General features: G+C 36.1%; 1 protein-coding gene and 1 non-coding gene across 2 annotated transcripts in view; both read right to left on the bottom strand.

Annotated features, from left to right (window-relative positions):
• LOC121425015 (WD repeat-containing protein 6-like) overlaps positions 1–11,541 on the bottom strand; it is a 45,445-nt gene extending 33,904 nt beyond the window's left edge. Inside the window, exons 1-10 of the mRNA XM_041620947.1 lie at positions 11,076–11,541; positions 10,401–10,502; positions 9,751–9,823; positions 8,664–8,912; positions 8,045–8,192; positions 6,983–7,189; positions 5,900–5,962; positions 5,079–5,126; positions 879–945; positions 359–509 (exon numbers count right to left, since the gene is read on the bottom strand). Coding sequence (XP_041476881.1) covers positions 359–509; positions 879–945; positions 5,079–5,126; positions 5,900–5,962; positions 6,983–7,189; positions 8,045–8,192; positions 8,664–8,912; positions 9,751–9,823; positions 10,401–10,502; positions 11,076–11,142 — 1,175 coding nt within the window. The 5' untranslated portion in view covers positions 11,143–11,541. The remainder of the gene's footprint in view (positions 1–358; positions 510–878; positions 946–5,078; positions 5,127–5,899; positions 5,963–6,982; positions 7,190–8,044; positions 8,193–8,663; positions 8,913–9,750; positions 9,824–10,400; positions 10,503–11,075) is intronic.
• Positions 11,542–21,690: 10,149 nt separating this feature from the next.
• On the bottom strand, positions 21,691–21,772 carry TRNAS-GCU. Its single transcript has one exon. It is a non-coding gene; the product is annotated as a tRNA-Ser (tRNA).
• Positions 21,773–26,152: the final 4,380 nt, after the last annotated feature.

The raw sequence follows: 26,152 nt of genomic DNA, 5'->3' as shown, positions 1-26,152 counted from the left end.
TAATTAATAATTTTCTATCCAATTTCGTAATTTCTCAATCGACTATATTTACCATTATTCATAGACTGTTCTCATGCTGTATGCACAGCTATTTTGCTCTACAAGTGGCTGACTTATATGAATATACTAGACCCTAGATCATTTCAGTGCTTGCATGTACATATCTACATACAATATTACAAGTACTGTATGCGTATGAAACTAGCTTTTTTCTCCCCATCTTTTTTTACTTTTCCTTCTTTCACCTTGTATCTTTTTGGATGCCCTCTTGTATCTCTGTATTCCTGTCATATTCTGTACTAAATACAATTTTTTTCGTAACAGTCGGCAACTCTGGAAATGACCATCTATGACTCACCCTCCCTGTGTCATAACCAGGAGCTGACCATTAGATGCAATGGTCAGTGTCCTGGGCACTACATCTGCATCTATACCCATGACCTCTTCTTGACCCTTTAGAAGTGCTTTGAACTCTCTCTGGACATCCCAGATTGATGGAGCTGTGTCGGCTGTATGGGGGAGAAGCATGTAAAACACACTTAAGTCATTATTTTTCATTGCATACCAACACATACATCATTGCATTTATAAATAAGATTGGGTGGGGCTGATTCAGCCAGCTCAAGATTCATTTGTGATGAATCTGTTACATGAAAAATGTTGCATTGCATCATTTCATTTCTTTTAAGTTGTATCCAACTGTTGAGACCACATTTGCACTGTCAATTAGTTAATTAGAGTCGAGTCATTTTCAGGTTTTTGTCACAATCGCACTATCAATGGCCAAGATCTTAGGGGTGGCCGAAGAGGCAAATCAAACAAAACCAACCCTATTATGATGTCAATCCATAAATATTCAAAGAAAACTAGTCACAAACCTGGTGACTGATGTTGCTTTTTTTTAAGAGACCATCGTCTTATACTGCTGTCTCCACCTCCTGTTACCTACATTATTTCAGATTAAAAATTTAAAAAAAGGAATACATCTTGTTCAGATTTGGGGGTATAATTTTTTTGTGATTCATGTTTAATTGATCCTTTCCATCAAAATATTCAACAAAATATTCATGGTGTAATGGATCACATATTAAAGTTCAGATGACGTTGGCATATAAAATAACACGTCTAACATACAAAATAGTATAAAATAAGAAAACATATATGTTTGTTAACAACAAAAAAATCAGGCACTTGGCCTATAAAAAAAATAAACATTACAAAAACAGCCTTCTGCTTTATCGCCTCTTTAAAGTATTCAGAATGATAGCCCACTTGCCATCATGTTTTTCTAATTTGCATTTCCTTTGTGCTACGGTATGTTCAACAGTTTCAAATGATAAAAGAAAGTTACAAAAATGGGGGAGAGTAAGTTTTGTTTCATCACATCGACATCTAAAAATATATATACACAACAAAAAAAGTAAGTCCCCCCTAAATCTAATTGCTGTAACTTTTGAACAGAATTATTTTGAGATATATTTCGTAGGTGGTTTTCTACACTCATTAGGCAACTCCTGGAAAAATACGAGATTGATCGGTTGAGTCATGCATGAGTAATCAAAGATTGAATTAAAAATGACCATTTTTGAAAGTCACAAGAGTCGTGTTTCAGATTGCGCAAATACAATGTTGGACAAAAGTTGTTTTTTAGGTGAATTTTATGGTGTTAGACTGGTTTACTATCCATCATTTAGCCACTCCACACACAATTTTGATATCATATGTTCACGGTTGAGTGAGCACATTGTATTGCAGGGGCTGCGAAAGCGGGGGAGGGGGTTCAGCCTCCCCCCCCCCGCTTTTTTTAAAAAAGCATGTACTAAAATGTAAAAATGACCATACGATTGTGATTTTTTGCATGGTCAGCCCCCCCCCCCCAATTTTTGACTCAGCCCCTCCCCCACACTTTGAAAGTGTGACGTATCATCATATTCATAGGGGGTTATGGTAGTATCCTTTACAACTTGCGAGATCATGTTAAAATTTGAAAATGTTGGTGGCTCCCCCGATTATAGGCCCCTCCCCCATTTCAAAATTCTGGGTCCACCACTAATTTGCCCATAAATTAAACTGATCATGAGAAATTGTTACGAAAAGAATACATTTATGCCGTATAAAGAGTATTCATTCCTAAGTTTTCGATTGTGCTCGCTCGACCATGAAAATGTTTTAAGTTCGGAAAATGTGTGGTGATAGAAATGATGGATGATAAAACAAAAACATTTGAAACCGAATTTGCCCTCAATATTCACTTTATTACCCTTTAAAATGAGTCTGTGACATTGAAAATACCAATTTTCCCTCTTTGATGCGTGCTCACTCATCCATGAATAAACCTATCGATTTCATTTATGCACAGAATTCTGCCCATAGGTTGATAAACATTACTGCCAAATGACATTGCTAAAGACAGCCTTGAAAAAAAGTTCCACCATACTGAATGAGGGGTTACTTATTATTTAACATATGCACCCGTAATGTACACAAGTCTATGAGAGAAGAAGCCAAAATTTTCACAAATATGAAATGAGGGTTTGTTTCATGGACGTTTTTTGCTTCTTCTGCCAACAGTTATTTCATGAAACCTCGCACATGGCCTCAGAGTAACACTATCCAAAAGGTGTGCACACCAAAATAAACATTCAACACGGCACAGAGTGGGGCCAAGGCTTTGAACTTTCCTCTCAATTGCATAATTTTCGAATATTGTGTGCTCACTGATGCATTAAACATCGGGATTTTCGTAAAAATCAAATCAAATGAACAATGCAAGGAGGTTTTAAACAGATATCCATAGTTAAGAATTGCATTTTTTCCAATAACGTAAAAAAGAGAGCAACAAATTCCACATGTTCATTCAAGTGTGAATGTTTAATTAAACGCCTTTGAATCATTGAAGCATGTTAAATGGTCGTGAACATAACGCAAAAGTTGAGAAAAAATCATTTTCAGTAACCAAAATGAAACAATACTTGCCTATGATATTTGAAAATCGTATTTTTTGTTTTATTAAATGTTCATTGAACCGTGAAACGATGAATATTGTTAAAGATACTCTTCCCAAAAATAACTGTCATCATATTCTTTCATACTTACTGATATAAATGTGTAAAAAAATCGAATTATTTCAAATTTGGACTTGTGTTTATTCAACCGTGAAATTTAGCCGAAAAAGTTGTATCGTACTTTAGAAAGTACCTTTTACAAGCCTTCTAACTATTTTTCATGATAAGAATGTGGAATTAGTTCCAGTAAAATGGAATCAAAGTCATGATATTTGGCTTGTGACTTTTGAAAAGTGACATTTTTGTCTTCCGACGGTGCTCACTGAAGCATGACGCAAAATAAGTCCACACCATTTACTCAGAGGGTAGCTTATAAAATTACCTACACGCTCATATAAAAATATACTAAAAACTCGCATTGGTTGGGAAATTATTGATGTTTGTTTAAGGGGGGACTTACTTTTTTTGTTGTGTATAGTTTACCTGACAGGAGCAGAAAGATCAATAAAAATATATTTCTGGGAATTTAGGGCTTACAGATACCAAAAAGAACATAACTTTCTGAGAGGAAATCAGGAAGATCTAGTGTAGCAAAAAGTGTACCAACATTATTCCAAAATTCCAAATATTTGGGGGCATCATGCTGTAGTGGTTCTGAGTCCTTTCTCTTAATAAAAGAGTCATGGCTTTAAATCCAACACCAAGTGTCAATTTCCTTCAGCAAGAAACTGATCTACATTGTGCTGCACTCAACCAAGGTGGGGTAAATGGAGCCTCCCGTGAATTTATTCTTTGAAACCATGAGTGAGTAGCAGCTGCTCTGCTAAAGCCAGTCTGAGGGTAATTATGCTACAATATTGTAGAGTGCTTTGACTTCTACATTGTGCTGCACTCAACCCAGGTGAGGTAAATGGAGCCTGCTTTATACGTGCTAAGCAAGTATTGTTTAAGTCATTATGATGCAGCATAGTTTAGCAACATTATATGCACAAAGACAATGAGATAAGATTCTTTAAAATATAATACTGGTAGAACAATAATAATAATAATAAAAATAACAGCATATTTACCCACGGTAGCTACTTTAGTTCCGAAAACTGTTCTCCCAGCGGGCCCTGCTATTATTATTACCCCGGCTTTAGCACGGCTACCTTGATCAGGTGCTCGAACATTCGAGGAATTTCTTCCTATCGGGTACCCATTCACCTCACCTGGGTCGATTGCGGCACAATGTGGATAAATTTCTTGCCGAAGGAAATTACGCCATGGCTGAGATTTGAACTCACGACCCTCTGTTTCAAAGTCCGGAGACTAATCCACTGGGCCACAACGCTCCACAGGATAGGACATAATTGTGTTACCTAGCTTCAAAAGGCTGTAAAAAAATCATATTCTTAAGAAAATTTTAGCATTTAAATGAAACAAATATAAAGTAACATTATATAGCAGTAGCTATTAATGATGTCACTCATTCGTTTCATTTAAAGTGATCATTTCACTTTGCTCTGATTTTTAAAAAATCTAATTTTGGTTCTTAAAAATGGGTTAAACATTGGGTTTATAGTGTAAAAATACCACCCCAAAAGTTTCAAAGTGTCATATCTACAGGAACAATATCAAAACCTTGGAGATGTAAACCAAAGTTTGAAAATATTTGGAGGTTGGTTTCAATGACGATGTGTATACAGCGAATCTGTGCACTACAACACATTAACTCTAGATGAACACAGCATGACCTACATACAGTGTGTACAAGGTATACACTGAATGTACAGTGCAGCTAATAATAGCGTGTGTATAGGAGATACACACAGCAGAAGGCAGTAGCCAACAGACTTCTTGAATTGGAGAAAACTGGTCATAAGCTGAACCCATCTAGCAAACGGTTCTCAAATCCAGGCTAATAAATTGCTTCTTGTATATAAATTAGAGTTTTTCATCCTATATTGTGTGTGGTCTGCTTCAGGGTTTTTGAGGACAAATAAAGGCACTCATACACATGTTCCACCTCTGTTTGGGAATTTTTTAAATCAGCAGCTTACAAAGTGAAATGATCCCTTTAAGTGAACTTACAACAAATGATCCATCTCTCTGAACAGCTAAACTCCAAATGCTCTTGCCCTATTTGAAAAAAAAAGGAAATCAGTCATATCACATTAAAAATTTATGATTTCAACCAAATTTTACTTCTATCAAATAATTAATGAGGATGAATGGGAATTTATTGAAAAAAAATTGAATACAAATTTTAAATAACTAAAAATAATATCTTAATAAAACATTATCTCAGATCATGTCTTCATTAACAAATTAACCAATTAACTTTCAGAGTTGAACACATAAATGGTTTCACTATATGAAAGAATGAAAGAAAGAAAGAAAGAAAGAAAAAAAAAGAAAGAAAGATGAATGAATGAATGAATAAAATGATGTATATTTAGTGAAAATAAAAGACATATTTACAAGCATTCTTTTTCAATAACTGAATGATATTGCAAGATTTTCATACTGTTTTATTCCAGATTGGGCCATAACAAATAACTATTTTATGGTGCTCTTAGTTTACTTGGCCAAAATCTGTCACATTGTGTCACTAGTTTGATCTCATTTACAGGAGTAGATAAAAGTATCAACAGAAGCATGGATTATTTTCTTGGCATGGTTAACAGAATTTAGATTATCATTTTAAAGATATTTTATTACGATTAATCTGGCAGTCTGTGTTAGAATATTTCACTTCTGCGTGCACTACTCCATTGACTTTGCATGATTATAAAATGATCTTAGCAGTGAGAAAACTGCCCATCAAGCCCAACCAACCAGTGTGTATGCGCCAACCATAACGCTGTCGAGCCCAAATTATAATGACCAAAGCCACTCGCTGTTACACCTACCTTGTGACTCTTGAGTTTTTGCACTATTTCTCCATTCATGTTCCAGATGCAGCATGTAGCATCCTATTCGTGGTACAGAAAGTGACCAAAAAAAAAAAATCAGGGAGTATTATTCACATAATGCAAGTAAAGAATTGTGCATATTTCATTATTACCTGGCAAAAAAATATATATTTTGGGGGGCTACTTTTCGCAAAATACTGCCTAAATCTGCGACAGATAAGTTTTACCATCACAATGAATGGGCATTTCCAGGACTCATTTACATAGTTTTCAGGGCTCTTTTTTGCATTTTGGGGGATAAATCGCTTCAGCCCTGTGTAATTTTCCCTGTTTATTACAAATGCAGCTTATTTTATATATCCTTACATAATAATAAACCCCCTCTATGAAATCAATAAGAGATATTTCTTTAAACAAAATCCTAGAATGCATACAAATAATTCAAAATAACAAGTCTGCCCCCATTATGAAAAATTTGTGTGTTTCAAAATACATGGACCACCCATGCATATCCACCACTTTTTTTCCAAGAGAGCACACGCTGCGAATGAGGGTTAAAAAGTGTATAACATATTTAACTAAACGGTGAATCCCATATGGAGGGAAGAATGAGAACTAACCAGAACAGGCAGTGACAAGGAAAAATGTTTAGCGTTCAAATGGTGCTTGTAATCACTTTGAAAGAGAGACACTGTGATTAATGTAAACGGTGGTGAGAGCGATGTGTGGTCGACCATTTTCTCAGCTCTCAGGATTAATGAGGAGTGTCCTCACAATGAGAGCACAACAATTCCACGATATTTGCTCTGGCGACAAATACTCCGCAATCAATTCTACACACCAATCGAATGACCAAGTTCAATGATGGATTTAACAGTACACCCTACCCTAGACTAAACTCTAAATCTTAAATAAAATCCTTTTTGCCACCCTAACCCTACACTAGCTCAGATGAAACAAAGCCTGGAGCAATTTTCGCAGGAGAAAATGTTGGGTCACCGGGTGAAACTTGAATGCTAGGATTGTGAAATGGATATATTTAATGGTTGAAATATTTCCATTGAGAAATGCACTACTCACCTCTCCAATGCTTACTATCCTATCACTAAGAATTTCTGCGCACCAAACCCTGGCACTGTGTCCATAGAGGATATGCTCAGGTTCAGTGGGTCTATCTCCCGATGGCCTCGGGGGATGCTGGTGGCGCCACAAGCGGATGCTGCGATCGTCAGAGACAGTAGCCAGCAACCCTAACTTTGCATTGTAGGTAATGTTAAAGATAACACCCTGCAAGAATATAAATATAAGAACTTAGTCTTATACATGTATAGCACTTTTCATGACAATTTATATCAAAATGTTTAACAATGTGGATGTAATAAAATTAACAGACAACAAAGTTGAAATGAAATTATAAAAAACAGATAATAAACATTAATTTTTAAAGTGTGACTAGCATCCAAATCCCAAACCAACAATACGTCAACAACTTTCAATTTTTAGATTTTCAAGTTAAAAAAAAGCACATCCCAAGCTTTGAAATGATAAATAACTTGCCAACATTGATCAACAATAACCCTGACAGTACTTGGTTGAACGCTGAAGAAATTAAGTCAGCTCCCAAAAAATAAGGAGAAAACAAGGTTTGAAGTTCACTCTCAAGTATGAGATGTGCACACTCTGCACTCACGGTGAATTTTCCAAGCAGTCCATAAAATATGGAGTCAAACAAACTCCTATATCTTTTGCTCTATTCATCTTAACAACTTCACATTTTAGCAGTGTGAAGAAAAAAATACTCTCCCAGCTAAGCCAATTATGTAATGTTTGTTTTTGAAGACCATATTACTATTTTAACTATTTACAGAAAACCATCCCTGGCAACTTATTGTTTGTTAACATGTGAATAGATTCAACTGTGGATTACAATAATACAAAGCAAGTTATGAAAGGAAAAAAGTTTACACACACACACACAAAAAAAAGAATGCAATCAAATCGTATCAATAGGAGAATCATGGAAGCCTTGATGATAAAACGTAACTTTTGAACTTATTTATGATGAAATGAAGAGGTGTTGCAATTATAATTGAGGATAGGAGACTCTTCCAGAGATTAGCACTAACAAAGTAACATACTTACTTGATGTCCCTTGAATCTATAATCAACTACAACACGTCCTGACACATCTCTCGACCCGCGAGGGCGCCAAAACACAACCTGGTTGAAGACTGTACCAGCCGCCAGCACCAGGTCATTCCATGTTTGACCGATGAACTTTGCCGAGTATCTGAAGACTTGAAGTCAAGGTATCCATGGAGGCAACCAGAGGAAGTGTCAATTTCTATGGCTGGTCTTGAGAACTTGAAATTTTCAATGATTGAATTAATGACTATGAACCAGCTCAGATGCAATGAGAGACCACAGTTCCTGATATTTTGAACAGCACCACTTGAAATGCAACTTTTCATGACTTCCAGAGCAGAAATACACAAATTTAAATTACTAATTGACATAAGTGTAAGCATGAACCTTTCATACAATGTAAGATTTCAAAAGACACAAATAAATTAATCTAGAAACCAAAATGGCTTGAATACTAGTAATTTTCAATGACATTCCAGAGGAATTTATGTATATTTCATGAATTCCACAAATTTGAATTCTAGATTTTTTTCATTTTACAGAAACTTCCATGATCAATATAAACCCTCTACCTGTATATTGTATGTATCAGTATGTATTCAAATAAAAAAGATACAAAATGCAGTTTTCTTGGCAGTGGACTGATGTTAAAACACACATCTTAGCAACGTCCCACAGGAGAACAGCGTTGTGGCCGGTCGCTATGGCAACCATCGTATTGGGGAGAATGGCATCCAATGAATGTTCCTTTTCCTTTCCCTCATTGGCATAATTGTTCGTGTCACTTGTAACAGTGTTTGACTGGAGCCAGCACACATCCCATATCCAGTCTGTGACTTCATGAGCATTATTTAGGAGAAATATACTGTGTGAGAGAGAGATACAGTGAGAGGAAAAAAAGGCAATGGAATCATTATCTACGTATGTAATGTAAAATTGCAACATGAATTTACAAACAGCTTCAGGAAACAGCCTCTAATACCATAAATAGTACATTTCAATTACTTCTTACCACATTGGTTATATTGAAACATTTAAATGCAGAATGTAACAATTGTATTTGAAATCCATCCATATTTCATTGTTCGAAATAGACATCAGAAATGAAATATTCCGAAAATTTGTTTTGCCCAATTGATCGTGGGCACTGCAGCTGCTGTGCAGCACCAGATCAACGAGGTTCTATCCCTTTAATTGTTGAACACCAAACAGGTTAGCAGCAACTCCCATCTTTTAACGTCTTTTGGTCTGACGCGGCCAAGGTTTGAACCCCTGACCTCCCAGCTGTGAGACGGACGCTCTACCAACACACCGATGACATTACCATGTATTTAGGAACATTTTATTTCCAGTATATTGGATATATTAAATCATCAAAACAAGACTGCCAATTTGCAAAATTGTGCTTGGTGTGCAATTTCTAAAATAATTTTATAAAACACACTGTTGGATTATTTTCACACTTTACACAAGATAGATTTTTCTCTGCATTCTTTATTATATCTCTTTCTACCACTTTGGGGTTCTAACTTGCATTCTTTTCCCACACATGGATAGGATAATAACTTCTCATCTTACCCCTCCTTTACTTCCTCTCTCTTAGATCACTTGCAAAACAATGTTTCTTTTAATTCACAAGCAAATGCTTAACTTTTGATCTTGCTACATATGTTTAAATCTCCTGAATGGATGAATTAGTTTACCATTTGTTTTGCTGATCTATCTTGACAAAGTTGATTGCTTTCTGTCCAAACACAGCGAAAGTGGATCCATGACCTAGAAAAGAAAGGTAATGTTTTTATATCACACAGCTCATGTAATTTGGTGATTGTGATGTCATAATAATAGTGAGATGTCTTAGCATGTTTGTTCAGAGTCATGTTTATATTTTTGTTTGCTATGCTACTTGGACTACATGTTCTTCAATTATTACATCTTCCAGTAATTTTAAGCCATTTTATTCATTAATTTTCAGGAATACAATAGCAAAGATCAATACAAGCACTGATATTGATCAATATTTTTTTTTATTGTTAATTAAGTTATTTTTCTCTTTTCTCTTGTCCTTCTGTTGATGCCCACAATCAAAGTGTTGATTATTATGGCAAAGTTGAAACAATCTGACTTGACCTTGTCTGCGATATCCTTCTGTACTGTTGAAACATTTGATTTTTTTTCTTCAAGATATTTTCGTTTTGTTATTGTATTTTTAGAGGATGTCAAATAAATGAATTGAATAGAAAAAACCAGCATCAGTAGGCCTGTATGAATAATTAAGAGTGTAACATCTATGCAAGCAGTTTTGAAGTCAGGGGAGGAGCTGCCCTTCATTTAAACTACAGATCATTCTCACCTTTCCTTATTCCATGAATTACTTGGTGATGTAAGACTTGAGTGCTGAACCGTGAAGCCTGTTCGGCCGAAAGGTCAAATACATGAAGAAATGGGCCTTCACCTGGTCATGAATCAAAAAATATTTTTTTGATTTAATAAAAATACTTTTTTGACTGAATATAATAAACTTGCAACTAATTTTACAATTTACTAGATCTCTAGGCCTATTTTCTCTTTTTTACATGCTTGCTTTCACATTCATGTCTTATGTTATACCGAGGTTTTTACCTGACTGCTAAGAAAGCACAAATGCCTGTGAGCAAGCAACCAGGGGACCTGAATTATCTCTAGATTCTGATGTTTTAAAAAAATGTATAGGTCTGTACATCAAAGAATATTATGGCCTACTCTTCTTCCCCGACCTTCCTCTTCTTCTTTTCATTCAACCCACCCCCTCCCTCTTAACATGTTGTTAATATCTCTTTCACTAGCTATCTCACTTCTTTCCATCTTTCTTTCATTCCTTCTTCTATGCGCATGCCATAGCATTGTTGAAAGGTTGAATAAAACTGAAATTAATAATATGAATGATAGATATCATATCAAAATATACCATCAATAATTCATCATGGCTCATTAGCTATATTAGGTATCTTTCTTTTAATTTTTTGCTTCTTTTTCTGTCATTTCTCACCTGCCAATATGAAATTTTCTGTAACATCCAATGCTGTGACTGGTAGCCCTATTGCAATACAAGGCATGGCTAATCATTATTCGGTGATCAGAGCTCAGAGACTGATGTGATCCAGGACAGTTGCAGCAGTGCCAGTGTAGTTTGTAGATACCTCGAACAACAAGCCCAAAAGGACAGGTACGGTACTTGAAAGAGTGGCGCCCGGGGAGTACTGGCTTGACTGGGGAACTAAAGCCGGGTCGAGAAAGCCGCTGTAACTGGGGAGGTGAAATCGAATCGAGCTGCTCGGGACCCAATAGAACTTAACTTAACAAAGTTCATGTGGGATTTCACAGCGACAACACATTAAATGATGATACTATTCTTGGCACGATTCTTTAAATTTCACATGGACAAACGTAAAGATATATAAATGAGTTTGTTTTAAGCTCAATTTTCGCGTTGGGTTGTCGCTGAGCAGCTTTCAATTTAGTAGACGTATTCAAGACTTTACCATGTTTAATTCTCACTCGATTTCATTTCCTTGCACTTGAATATAATCATTGGCGTAGATTTATAGAGGAAGTTCACCCCCCGGGGGGGGCCACTTCCATTTACGAATGGATACCATGCGCGACCATGGGGTCTCGAAAAGCACCCTAAACACGTAATTTCCATATTCTGAAAATGCACCCCTTAACAAGTATTGGCGTCTGAAACCCAAGTATTGGAAACAAAACGATACTCTTGGCAAATATTCCCTGAAATGAACCCCTAAACAAGTACAGGAATGTTTTCTTGTTACGGGTCCTTCGGTCGTCGGCTTTATCTAATTTGGTTTAGTATACGACCCCACCTTCTACACCTCGCGCAAATCGGACTCTAAACACGAAGTGTTGGGGCTAAAAGGACATCCTTTATAATACATTTTAATTTTGTTTTATCATCCCACAAATTCGACCCTAAACACGTAATTTTCCTAGAGAAATAGATACCCTTTTTTCATTATTTTTGTGTTTTTGACACCCTTATCACGTTACGTACGTAACGTGCCCTATCGTGAAAAAGACATTTACGTGTTTTTTTGGTCGCGCATGGTAACCACTCGTCAATGTAAGTGCCCCCCCCCCCCCCGGGTTCACCCTGAAGAAAAGTTTGTTGTAAAAATGGCAGAAAAAAAATATTGCTGAAGTTTTGCGGAAATCCATTAAACAATGAATAAGAAAGTTATTAGAATTTTAAGTTTTGGAATTGCGACGCTATAAACGAGTATATTATGTTATGTAACACAACGTGCATAAATTTCAATTTTTTTTTTCAATGGTTTGTGATGACTTATTGTTTGTTTTCAGCTTGGGAAGATGCATTTGTGAAATTCAATTTGCGTCAAAGTAGAAAGACATGGATGCAATGAATGAATACTTGTCTATGATGTCATAAATCATTACGCTCCTGCTTCAGAGTTGCACTGAGTAAATATCAGTTAAAATTCATTTCATTTTTCTATTCAAAACTTTCACATCCAAATCCAAGCATAAACATGTACACGTAAAATGGTATCAAACTATTTTGGAGAAGGTATTCTTCCAGGTGAGGAGATACGATGAAAGTTTTCTGGACAATTTTTTTCTTCATTAATTTGGTAATTTATGATGTAGTTTTGTTCTGATTCACTCGGTCTTGTAATAGCTCTTGAGCAAAGATGGTGATTCAAAATACATAAAAAATTCACTGATTAATATCTTATAGTTAAACATATTGCATATGGATTGAAGTCATAAAAACACATATACAAGCATGTTATACATGTTTAAGCAGACTGAGAATATAGAAGAACAATTCGCAATCAGCTGGACGTGATGCAAGGAGTCCGAAATATATTTTTTCTTATCATTGAATTATTCCCTTCAAGCGTCTTGGATTGTTTCGATTTCTTCCCAAATTTATATTCTCTTGATAATTGACTTATTTTTTTAGGTTTTCTGTTTTAGGCAGAAAAATATAAACTACTTCTTGCAGCACTCTCGATCGATATTTACCGAGTCCAAATATAGATCCGCGGCCCTTCATGCAGTTTCAAATAGGTCATATTATATTTGTTCTGTTTTTCACGAAACTTCCAATTTTATTACCCAAACTGAAAGTTATTCAATTGTGCATTTATTGTATCTTGTATAAGAATTATCCAGCTTTATCGGTCTGCTACACACTGCACATACTGCCCTTCGATCGTTTTTTTTTTTTTGGGGGGGGGGCTGTTTTATACGGCCTTCCTGCTTTCATTTGTTTATGTGTATTGGTGGATTATTTCGTTTGTTTGTTTGTTTGATGCAATTTTATACCGCCTTCCGGCTTTCATTATTTTGTTTATTTGTATTAATGGTGTATGATTTCTTTTGTGTACTTTCCCTTCTTTTCTCTTGCTGTCTGTTTTGGTAGTTCTTTTTTTTTGAGGGGGCGAAGATTTTTCTTTCTTTCTCATTCTTTGTCATCAGTGTAAACTTAAAGTTTTGATTCCAGGATGCTTGGATGGATGGGGGGTGCATGGGAAAAGGGACAATATTGTGCATTTACTAATTCAGTTTAATTTGACGCCCAATTACTCAACCGCAAACTCGATCATTGTTACATAGTATCTGTATTTTTTTATACTATTTTGTTGGCCAGATCTGGTTATATACATATTATATTCTGCATGATCCATAAAGACTCGGGCTCCAAAATTACTATTTTACGTGCTTCATTTATGTATTTTTCAACCTTATTCATTATTTATATTTTCGATTGTCACACAAAAATGTACTCATTTATGTCATTGTTATTGTATCATTCTATTTTCATTTGTTGATTTATGAATAAAATGCAGAAACTCCTGCAAAAAAAACTACTCCTTTGCTGCAATAGGGGCGGTACACCTGAGCGGAAAGCCCCCTTGACTATTCAAGTAGGTCCTAATGAAAAATAAATGGCAGGAAAATTAGAAAACAGGGGGAAAGGGAGAAAAAAGTCGATCTGGGCCACTACTGGTACATGTAAGTCTATACAACCACTGATTCAGAGAAAAATGTGACGTCAGTCTTACCCCCTCCCCCCGACATCAATCATTTCCGTTGATGAGAATATTTGATTATTGTTTTATTTTAATTAATCTTTTTATCTGTCATATCATAATGGCTAAATGATTTAATCCTATGTATTCGTTTACAATAAATTTGTTCGAACACACATTTTCCCAGTTGTCAGTATATCACTATCGTTAAAATTACTTTTCCGCTTATCTGACGCCTTTCTCTTTCATTTTTACTGCTTATTTTCTCAAATAATTCTAGGTTATGAAGGTGGTGAATTCACTCATCCCTAACCATGCTGTGGAGATTGAAGGGAAAGAAGAAGTTGCAGAGATTCGTATTCACTTTCTTCAAATACTTGATTTCTTGCCATTTCAGTTGATACTCTCACTTTTCACAATAATACAATAAAATAGAAAAGTTCTTTCTATATAGATGTGATTAAATGCGATCAGTAAGTGATACAGATTTATTCAAAGATAAATGAAGACCTCGCAAGTGACAGCATCTTACAACGTGCAAGGCAAGGGTATGCGCATGGATATGAAAAGAAAAATGAAAACCACTGTTAATTTGCCTTTTTTTGTCGATTTCACAAGTTTGTTAGATTTAATTCTTTTCATCCTGTTTCATTGAAGACACGACACAATGTCAATGCATTATTAAATGTATAAGATTTTAAGGTTTTTCTCTTCTCATTTGTCGCAAATTAATTTAGAACAGTTAATAAGCCAATGTTGCTCGAAGGCAGATGACAAGGCGGATTCCTCTTAATCAGAAACCACGACGCAACTCTTTTTACATGAGAAAAAAAATCGTATAGGGAGTTAATTAATGATGATGAGGAGGAGGAGGAAGATGGTGGTGGTGATGACGACGTGATGATGATGATGATGATGACGACGATGATGATGATGATGATGGCGATTATGATGATGGTGATGATGATTGATGATGACGATGATGATTGTAGGCCTAATGGTGATAACGCGATGATAACGATGAGGATAATGATGATGAGGACGACGACGACGATGACGATGATAAAAATGATAAAAAACGATGATGATGATGGGGATGATGACTACTCTGACGACGATGGTGACTGATGGTGGTGCTGGTGGTGGTGGTGATGATGACGATGATGGGGATGATGATGACGACGATGATGGTGATGATGGTGATGATGATGGTGGTGATGATGATGATGATGATGATGACGATGATAGTTATGGTGATGATGATGGTGATAATGGTGATGAAGATGATGGTGGTGATGATGATGATGATGATGGTGATGATAGTTATGGTGATGATGATAATGCTGATGATGGTGATGATGTGGATGGTGATGATGATTGAAACTGTGGTTGTCAAGTTGGTAGTTTGATGAAGATAATAGAAAAGGCGATTACCGTTATTATGAAAATGAGAAAAATGGTAGTATGGGATAGGATGTTCTACTTACCTATTCCCTCATCTCTCTCCCTCACCCTCTCTCACTCTCTATCTGTCCGCCACCTCTCTCTTCCTCTCTCCCTCTCTCAACCTCTTACTCTCCCTCTCTTTATCTCAATCCATCTCCTTCTCTTTTTATCTGTATATCTATCAATTTAACTTATGTTGATTTACCATTCTCCTTTTCATAAAAGCTGACGAAAGTTTTCAGAAATATCGGGATCTCATCTTACATGTCTTCTTTATCATTTTACCTATCCGAATACTCATCAACCTCTCTTTCCCAACCACCAATGGGCTTGTTTTTACTTTGTGTATTCGATCGGTCACTTCACTTCATTACAATATTCCCTGATCATCATCATTGAATAGCCTCAAGCGGCATGGAAAAATCAATGCAGATTCGATGAAAATCATAAGGTTTCGGCTATTAAATCTTCATTTTGTAACTCTTGAATGATCGATGTCTTATTTAATAATACTGAACATCTTGTCAAATCCCCCAAGAACCGTTTCGGAAGAAGGGTATCGTGCATGTGGCTTAGCTGCACGGTGCTAATAAGCTTTGGGATCTTCGTGGCGTATTAAAATTAAGGGGCTGGCCACCGTCCCAGCTGGAGGTTTAAGCCAGAGAATATACCGACGTATTAAGGCAAACCTTTTTATCACTTAATCTTTTGCTTCTAAATTAATTTCTTGATAAAAATAAATCTCATTCTTGGTATGAAAAAATGATTTTGCGCTGCGAATAAAAGAATTTGTATTATTGATATAGAAAAAACAGGATTAGATGATTAAGCAATGTCGTCAAATCCACTTACTTGAAATATATCATTTAAAATGTAGTCAATTTCAAACCAGAATATAGCCTATACATGTACGAATTAAACACGTATTGGTGTAGTCATTGGTAATGCTTTATCATATATGTAACACTTTCGTTTCATTTTTCTTTCGTCTTAAATACTTTTCTGTCAACCAGTTTATATTCAATGAATTTCAAAGCTCATTCTTTTTCAAAGAATGCTCCATATAATGTTACTCAATTGACTGCCCTGCTTGAAATAGCGAAAGGAAAATCAATAGAAATAGTGCAAAGATTATAAGGTTTCGGCTATTAAAACCGTATTTTGTAACTTCTGAATGTTGGCTGTCTGGTATAATACTGGCCGATGCATCTCAATAAATCTTCCTGCGAAACATTCACGGCGGAAGAACTGTCATACATGAAGCTGTATGAAGTTGATGAGATTTGAGCGCTGCATTAAGGTCTGTCACTTTTGAAAATGTAGGTTTACCCCCTTGCGTTCTTTCATGAATGACATGAAGTCGGCTTAGATTGCTCATCTTGGTATTAGTCCTTTTCCTTCATGTTTCTTCTTATTATGCGTTGTTTATCGGGGGGTATAAAGCGTGGCTGCGTGTGTGCGTGTGTGTTTTATATTTGTTTCGTTTTTTTTTTCTTCCTTTCTTTTGTGTTTTTTATCATAGCTTCATCTTTTTTTCGATTCAAATGGAAAAAAAATCGTATTCAACTTGAGATTTATCTTTTATTAATGTGTTTGCGTTTTATCATTGATTTATTGAGATTTATTTAAATAGAAGATTTGTTTTCTATCACTATTCCCATTGTGACTATAAATTGTTAAAGGTGAATGAAACCTTTGGAACAAATAGGCTTGTGTAGAAACAGAAAATTCGTAGAATAAGAATAAAGAAAGTTTGAGAAAAATCGGACAAATATTGAGAAAGTTATGAGCATTTGAACCATTGCAATCACTAATGCTATGGAGATCCTCCCATTGGCAATGCGACAAGGATGTGTGATGTCACTGATGAACAACTTTCCCTTTGGTGATATGGACTATAAAATACCATCAAAATGTCTCTTTTTGTTTTTTTCTTATGATGATACAAACTCTTTATTCATGATGTATTCATAAAAAATATGTATTACTTGCCCTCATTGTAGAAAGAACACATGATCTATGGATAGATGTGATAAAAGAGGCAATTCAAGTGAAATATATACTAAAGTAATGGGGAGAGTTGTTCACAAGTGACATCACACATCTTTGTCGCATTGCCAATTTGCTATCTCCATACACTGAGAGATCAGTGTCTCCATAGCATTAGTGATCACAATATTCAAATGCTCATAACTTTCTCATTATTTGTCCGATTTTTCTCAAACTTTCGTTGATCTGCTTTGATTTTTCTGTTTTCACACAAGCTATCTTGTTCCAATGGTTTCATTCTCCTTTAAAGTTTGATTCTGAGTTTACTTTGGGAATAATCAATTCAAAATGTCTATGTATGTATGAATTCTGAATATGATTTCGTGTTATGCATTATTTTCACATGTTAATGAGAAAGAAATAGAATATGATTTTGAAAGAAACAGTAATTTACAGCAAGAAATAATATCTAAGAATTATATGCGTATAAAAATTATAGAATCGGTGACAAAATTATATGTCAATTCTAAAAGCAGTCATTTTTCTTTTGCTCGTTCGTTTCGAAAGGGCGAAATATATATTTTTTTAGATTTTGTTGAAATCGGTGACAAACTTAGGTTTCAGTTCTATAAACAGACATATTTTGCTCGTTCGGTCGCGCGCCGAAATCATTTAGAAATTTGTTCACCCACAGCCCAGCTACTGACTATAATATGGTTCATAACGTGTTATCAGATTCAAGTCCAGTGCACAAGTTCCCACAGGGTTCAAAAGCGATTCGTTGTGATACGGAATGTCATGCAGTCACATCAATGAAACCAGCTCCAAACCGAACGATGGTATGTCATTGAAAATATACGTTTAGCTTTGATCGGTCTGGAATAAACTTTGTCTGTGTGACTGACTGAACCTAGAGCGGACCATCTAGACACACGAAGTTCATTAATACCATGATCACGGAGTTATGTTTAAGATGAGCCGGGATAATCCTGACATTGGACAACTAACATTCCCGCTCGATGTCAGGCAAATCAATTTAAGATCCTTGGTTTATGAATAACATTCCTCTTTATTTATATCAGATTGGCATATTAGAGTTTGGATATAATCTCATGGATTGAAGGGTGACTTTATTTCGTGGAAAACTTTGTTCCGTGAAATATCCATTTTGAAGACACATCAGCGTATATGGAATCCACTCTATCAACGCTATATCGGGCGGTATAGGCCTTTGTTGGCATGCCTTACACATTCCTTAAATACGTATTGGTCAGTGTATACTTGAATCGAAGATTGACCAGACCCCATTTTCACCCCCCCCCCTCTCCAGACGTCATGCAGTAAACTCATCCCCCTTTCAAAAAAAAAATACAGCAATAGATCGAGCGGAAAATCTACCCACCAAAAAAAACAAAGAGAACTGGGGGGTTAAAGTAACCAATTAGTTGGAGGGTTTTATCGTCTGATCCACAAAATTATTGTTCAATGTCAATTGATTAACCAATAAGAATTTAGGAAGACATTAATCGGTATTGATCGATTTTGACAATTTTTGTCGGTCGGACACCGAGGGTCTTGGAATGGTTTACTTTAGGGGGTGCTGATTACTAGTAGTTGAGAAAATTTTGACAAGCGCCAATATAGTCTTCCCTCCCGAATGAAAGAAATTTTCGTCAAGAAAATTATGGCCAGGAAAAAAAAGGGGGGGTCTTCACTCTCGAATGAAGGTGATCTCGTCGAAACTAAAACAGCGCGTCTTCTTATTTCCCTGCCCTCTTTATAGTCCGGGATGAAAAAAAAGGCAGAGATGAGAACTAATATAAGCGAAAAACTCTTAAAAAAACCAACATAAGCTTTGAAAAAATTAACGTCATGACCAAAAATAATGAAGTTTGGATACTGGGTTCCTGAACTCAGCAACTATACTAATATATCTTTAAAAGGTGGAGGTTTTAAATAAGAGACGCGCTGACACAGCCCGCGGAATTTGTGAGGAGTATATTCCTTTTCCAAAACGGGCGTTTCGTTGATTTTCATAAAAAGTCAGTTATTTCGCGATTATACATTACCCGATGCGATCATTATCCTATGGTTCAAAATAAGCAATTTATAGAAGTATATAAGTATAGAAGAGCAATTGTTTGAGCAATGTAACATTTTTTTTTGTTTTTTGTCTGCATAGTGAGAATACCAGCTATCATATTTGATCGAAAATTAACTCATCAAGCTGCAGTGCCGCCACGGAGATTTATACCCGATTTGAAGGCGGGATAGGGGCGCTGAATGACTGGAATATTTTGTCATCTTTCTTTACACCATCCTTTTAGCATCATTGCCCCCCCCCCTCTCTCTCTCTCTCTATCTTTCCTTTCCTTGTCTAGTAACTTTCTGAAAGGAACATAGTTGAGCCGCTTTATAACAACAAAATGGGACCTTACCATTTCCAGTGAAAATGTCTATATATTTGTATTTAGAGGCAGATCCTAGCCTGTATCCCCCCGGGGAATAACCCCTTCTAAGATCACCATCGCATATCATTCCTGTTTCCATATCTTAATTTCCTTCCCATACGATGGGCAGCTCCAGGGGTACGTATATAATTCAGTTTTCTGTCGATAAAATTAAGGATGATGTCTGATCCTAAAAATTACACGACGCATTATTACTCTCAGTGTCCAACATGTCAGGTTTTACTTCGCAATTTTCAACATCAGTAAAACAAATTAAAAAAAATGTTACTGGATGAATCATATAATATCAATTGATTTAATACCGTTTTGAATTCTTTCTTTTTTTTATGTCACTTGGACAATCGACTTTGTGTCAAATTATGTCGATGCATGGCTATATACAGCGCAGGGGGGGGGGTAGTTGCCCCAAGAAATTTCGAAAATCACTTTAGAAAATGCAAGAGCACCCCATATGACAAGCTCGATCGCTTCGCTCCCTCACATTCGAAAGTCAATTACGCCACCCCCCCCCCCCCCCGAAAGAATTTCGCGTGCGGCCATGTCTGTTATCAGAAGCGACTTTTTGACAAGATATGCCTATGAAACATCCTCCTCAGCATGATAACATCCCTTATCATGACCTGTCGAATGTCATGGACTGTCATAGAGTTACGCCAACGAAATTCGGCTCCATACTGATCAAACATTATTGTGCCAATTCCAATGGCACATCAGGTCGGTTTGGAGTTAGATATTTCTTATTTCAAAAAGAAAAGTGGGATTAAAAGCTTCCCTTTCCTCTTATTTGAAGATAAAATTATAATCCTTTCGACTCAGATTCTCCCCTATATACTTGACCCGATATCCAAAGAATCCGTTGAATTTAGAATGTGACTGATATGGCGATTTAATAGACAAACACACCGGCGAAACCTATTCCAAACCGATCAAAGCTATTACGTCATTTCCAACGATATACAATCGGTTGGGTTGGGATCGGTTTCGTTGGTATTACTGTAACCGACTGTATCATCGCTTCGGATGATTCCCTCGAATCTGATGTTGTGAATATCTTCTCGTAAAGGTCAACGCACATCCTACAATTGGCCTGCAACCCGATTTTGGATATAAAAAAGTAGTAAGACTTGAAGTGAATAATTTATTGAGTCATGGAACATCTTATAGTATGTAAAGTTCTAAATCATTGTGCGAATGCTTATGTTCCAATCTGTGACTATTCTATCATATATTTTTTTAGAATAAAAGAGAATTGAATATTCAGCCGTAATGACGTCAAAGCAATCGTAAGATTGGCAACGATTTGAAACCAGTTTGGACTTTACTGAGAAATGAAGGCTTGCAATCATCCAAAACTGTGATATTAGTATTCTTACAATTACTTGGAATCTCAAATTAAAAAAAAGATACTTTTCATTTACATTTTCAGAAAACAAGCTAGATGCAATTTGTTCCAAAGTTCCTGTCAGGTACCAATATTATTGACCTTAACTGCATGGGTGAAGCCGTACCCATGTCAATGATGTTTGACATAAATGACACACTGCCCCCCCCCCCCTTTCTTTAAGATGGCTTCCAGCGCTTGACAAGAAGTTATGATTAGAAATATTCTCTGCTTCTTCTTTTTTTTAATTTTTTCACCCATTTAAAATCATTTTTCCATTAAAAATTGTTAGACAAAAGGCGACGAGGATGGGATTCGAACCCACGCGTGCAGAGCACAATGGATTAGCAGTCCATCGCCTTAACCACTCGGCCACCTCGTCTTATTAATGCATTGTGAAATATCTAATCAACGGCTTCGTTGCTTGTTACATCCCGCTATATTGCTCCATACATTCACCGCCATGAAAAGCGCAACTATGTATTGATAAGATTTTAATTGATGGTTGCGCTTTTCATATAGTTACTTGCAATTGGTAGAAACATGGTCTAAGTTATTAGAAATTGAGCCGTCGACGAAATTCCTTTGTATGTTTAATGATGTGATATTTCGAATCAATTAATGCCTTAATTGTAATTATTACACCTTCATTATGACAAATAATGAGCAAAACTCTTTCCAATAGAGAATCTTGGCAATCCAGACCTACTACGATATCGCAACTTTTTTTCTTAATATATGCATCATAACCTATATAAGTAAAATTAATTGATACGCTTTTCATATAGAGGGGTGACAGTTTAATAGTTGAAGATGTTAATGATAAGTGGACAGTGATTACGTAATCATGAGATATAATGAACTCGAGTCTTATCGATTTAGAGGTATGATCAATAACGACTTTCTCGGTTAGGGTATCGCTTTCCTTTATGCGATATCACGATCGGTATAATTGACGGGTAAATGGCTTTTGACACCATTATACCTGATAATTCCTCCATTGATAAATGCGTCACTCTTGTGCAGGTGGATATGTGTTAATGAAGTTGCCTAGGCACACTAAAGAAAGACATTCATCTTTTTTTGTTTATCTTGTTTAAAAAAAAAATTGCTGTATGAATCTGCTCGAGTTTTGTCGGTCGTCCTTTTTAGCGATAACGAATAGAATTTTAACATACACTAATCATAAGAAGGCGATCAACTTATGATTAATGCTGCGTTCACATTTCCCCTATGGCGGCCGTACCTATACGAATTCAGCCGTTTTATTCATTTTTATTCGAACCACCTATAATGTAGCTGGTATGTGAAAACGGCTGTTTTCGACTCACCTTATACGGCCGTCGTAGGAGAAAGGGTGACTGCGCCATAAATTATGTCTGTTTTCTTCATTGCATTTCATTTCTTCATTGCGTTTCATTTTCGTTCCAAATCCATCCCCTTCCCGTACCGCCACTCGCAAGCGCGGATCCAGGAGGGGGCCGAGCCGGCCCCGGCCCCCCCCCCTATTTTTTGACAACCTGCAGAAAAATGTGTACTCTTTACCTTGATAGAAACTACGAAAAACAGAAAGAAAAGTAAGAAAGAGGTATTTTACCCATGATGTGTAATTTACAGCCTCGTAACGACCGGCCCGACCCCGAAAGGAAACAAAAAAGGTGAGGGGAAGAATTGAAAATAGACTTTATATAATTTTTTTCGCTCGCGCTTCGCGCTCGCATTGCCTGTTTAATGAATCCCATTCAAGAGGATTAAATCACACTAATATATAACCAATATATATACAACATATCCAGTTCTGATATCAATTTGCACACAATTTTTTAGCTCGCACATCAAGCTTTCATTATTTTGTTTGATTTACACAAATTGTTAATGTGTATCAAAATGTTCAGCTCGCGCTGCGCGTTCGCATTGTTTGATATGTGAGAAAACTATGCTCTTTGGAAATTCTTACCAAAATTTGTCAAAATGCTCCTTTATCATGTCAGTATATCAAAAAATTAAGCTCATGCTTCGCGCTGGCATTTAATTGTTTGAGACACATAGCTTGTTTATTTAAATAAAAACGCGCTTAGTCTGTTCATTTTTTTCAGGTCGGAATATCAGAAATTTTGAACTCGCGCTTCGCACTCTCATTATTTAATTGGTGATACTTGTATCTTCTTCATTAATCACTAAAAACAGTCCTAAATGAGTCACTGTTCACGTTACTATATAATTTCGGCTCGCGCTTCGCGCTCGCATTGTTTAGTGGATACTCATCTTTGTTCATGATTATAAAAACTGCTTTGAATCTTCAGTTATAAGGACATAAAATATCAAAGATTTTTAGCTCGCGCTTTGCGCTCGCATTATATATTAAGACCACATGAGATACCTTATATTGTTTATAGCAATAAAAACTAACATATCCTTAAAACTTCAGTCTTTAGTTAGGAGTACCCCCCGAAAAACCAACAACAAAAATAAGCCAGATTGTAGCGGCAAATCGAAAAAAATGCTGATCACAATATTTTTCGGCCCCCCCCCCTATTGGCGAAAGCTGGATCCGCCCCTGACTCGGCGATGGGCATGACCGATCAAGCCCGATGTGCCAGTCCTGCATGGGAAAGCAGAAAATTTGCATGATTTATTTAAAGTTCTATAGACTTAATGAGATTTTAAATGAATACACAGGGGAGACTTGAGAACAATTGCTACACTCTTAAAAATATTGGGTAAAAATGCTCCATGATGGTAATTATGTATCCAACCAACATTGGGCATTTCTTTTGGGCATTATTATTTATCCAGTGTGATGAAAATTTGCTCATTCTAAAGTAATTTCTGCTTATTTTTTAACCATACTGGACAATATGCTTCCCGCATTGTGTAAAATACTGCCCAAAATTGGTTGGATACATAATTACCCTCGTGCTGGTTAAAATTTTGCCCAATATTTTTTACAGTGTAGAAAAAACCAAGTTTTAACACACCACAACAAAAAAAAAAGAATCCTAATATATGAATCTTTAAGCTCGTTTTTCATATAAGTGAGTCTAAGTCAGATATAACAAAAGGAAAACTTAGTCCCTGGTCTACATTCATTTGTTAAATTGCGACTTCATAGACCGAGCAAAAAAGTATAGTCGGATTTACAGTTTTAACAGCTATAGAAAAGGACCTAAGTTTTTCCATTTATTTTTTTTCCTTCTCTGAAAATCTTTAGGATTTATAATCTTCGACTTCAAATGCCCAGTCGACTCATCGCTTACTGCCTCGTGAGAGATAAAAGTACCAACAATTACCTTGCTCCTGAAAATATACCTATTTCTGATATTGTTGTTTTCCCCCGATCACACATTACATTAATTACTGCTGGGGTTTTTTATCATGGGGAGTACATTGGGAAGACATTCGTTTTTATTCTGAACTGCTGAAGTTTCATGTCTTCACAAAACTACCCACAGTTTAAAATACGATAATTGCAAATAGGACCCGAATCTACCGCCGCCAACAAGAAGACTCGTCCAGTAGTTTTCGAACCCATACAAGTTTGTCAACCATTTTCTTGAATGCATTCGAAGGCAATGAGACGCAAAGCTTTGAAAATGACTCGATCATTGTAACTCCCCCGAGAAGGGCGTATTTTTAAGAAGTAGAGGACGAAATTATGATGGGTCAAAACAATCTATACATGCTATTGCCATTATTGCTATGCCATTCCGTGACCGAATTAACAAAGATCATTATTGCAGTGTCACTGTTGAAATAGATCATGTTTTGACTCCCCCCCCCCCTCTCTCTCTCTCTGGCCTTGCTTAAAGTTGTCATAGTTGTTTGCCTCCCAGAAGAGTTCTCCAACATAGAAAGGGGAAATTAAGTCCCTATATTTCACAGGTTTCCACATCGCATGACATACAAGAAGTCAAAGAGCACCATGTCTTTCTGAAGGCTATAACAAATTTGAAGGTTTGGAATGTTTCGCAATTAAATTAAGTGACCAGATCGTTCAAAAAGTTGAGATGTAACAACGTGATCGGTATATGCATCAAAGAGGAATGTGTTGCGCTACTTAAGATATTTTTTTTAAATACTGCTCAGAGGGAAAAGATACTGATCGTAAAAGATAAAGAACTCATAATCGTATTCATGTAAGATCGTACTCCATATCTGGGGCCCGTCTTACAAAGAGTTGCAATTGATCCGTTCAATCGCAACTATGGAAAGCTAGCAAAATCAACATATAAAATGCATGTTTGTTTAAAAAAAATCTAGATATGAATGTATATCCATAAATTCCTTGATTTCTTGACAATTTGGTGTTTTCTCCTTTGTTTACAGAGGACATTTTGCCAATTTCCTGTAGAAAAAAATATGACACTGATGGATTTCCATTGATTTTATCAATCGTAACTTTTTTTAAGACGGAGCCCTGGTATGCTCAATATGCAAAAAAAAATGTATTAAAACAACTTGTATTCGTTTTTTACAACATGGGATACGGTTGTTCTTGAAGAGATTAAACAATTAATGTTCAAACAAAACTGAAACAGTGTTGTTAAACTTTCGATCATTAAATAACTATCAAAAATTGAATATTGCTGTTTAAAAGGTCATTGATTTTGATCAACTTCTGAAAAATAAACCCGATAAAGTTAACCGTGTTATACGATGTAAAGGTGTTTTTACTGTACACAAGGGCCCGTAGAACGAGAGAAAGGGACACATTCTGCTGGCACCTTTGTCATGTTTGTACTGTTCCCTTCGAACGCTCCAC

Source organism: Lytechinus variegatus, chromosome 12, assembly GCF_018143015.1.
Source record: "Lytechinus variegatus isolate NC3 chromosome 12, Lvar_3.0, whole genome shotgun sequence".
Taxonomy (NCBI): Eukaryota; Metazoa; Echinodermata; class Echinoidea; order Temnopleuroida; family Toxopneustidae; genus Lytechinus; species Lytechinus variegatus.
The sequence above is the reverse complement of the archived record's forward strand: the minus strand, read 5'-3'. Positions and strand labels throughout refer to the sequence as shown.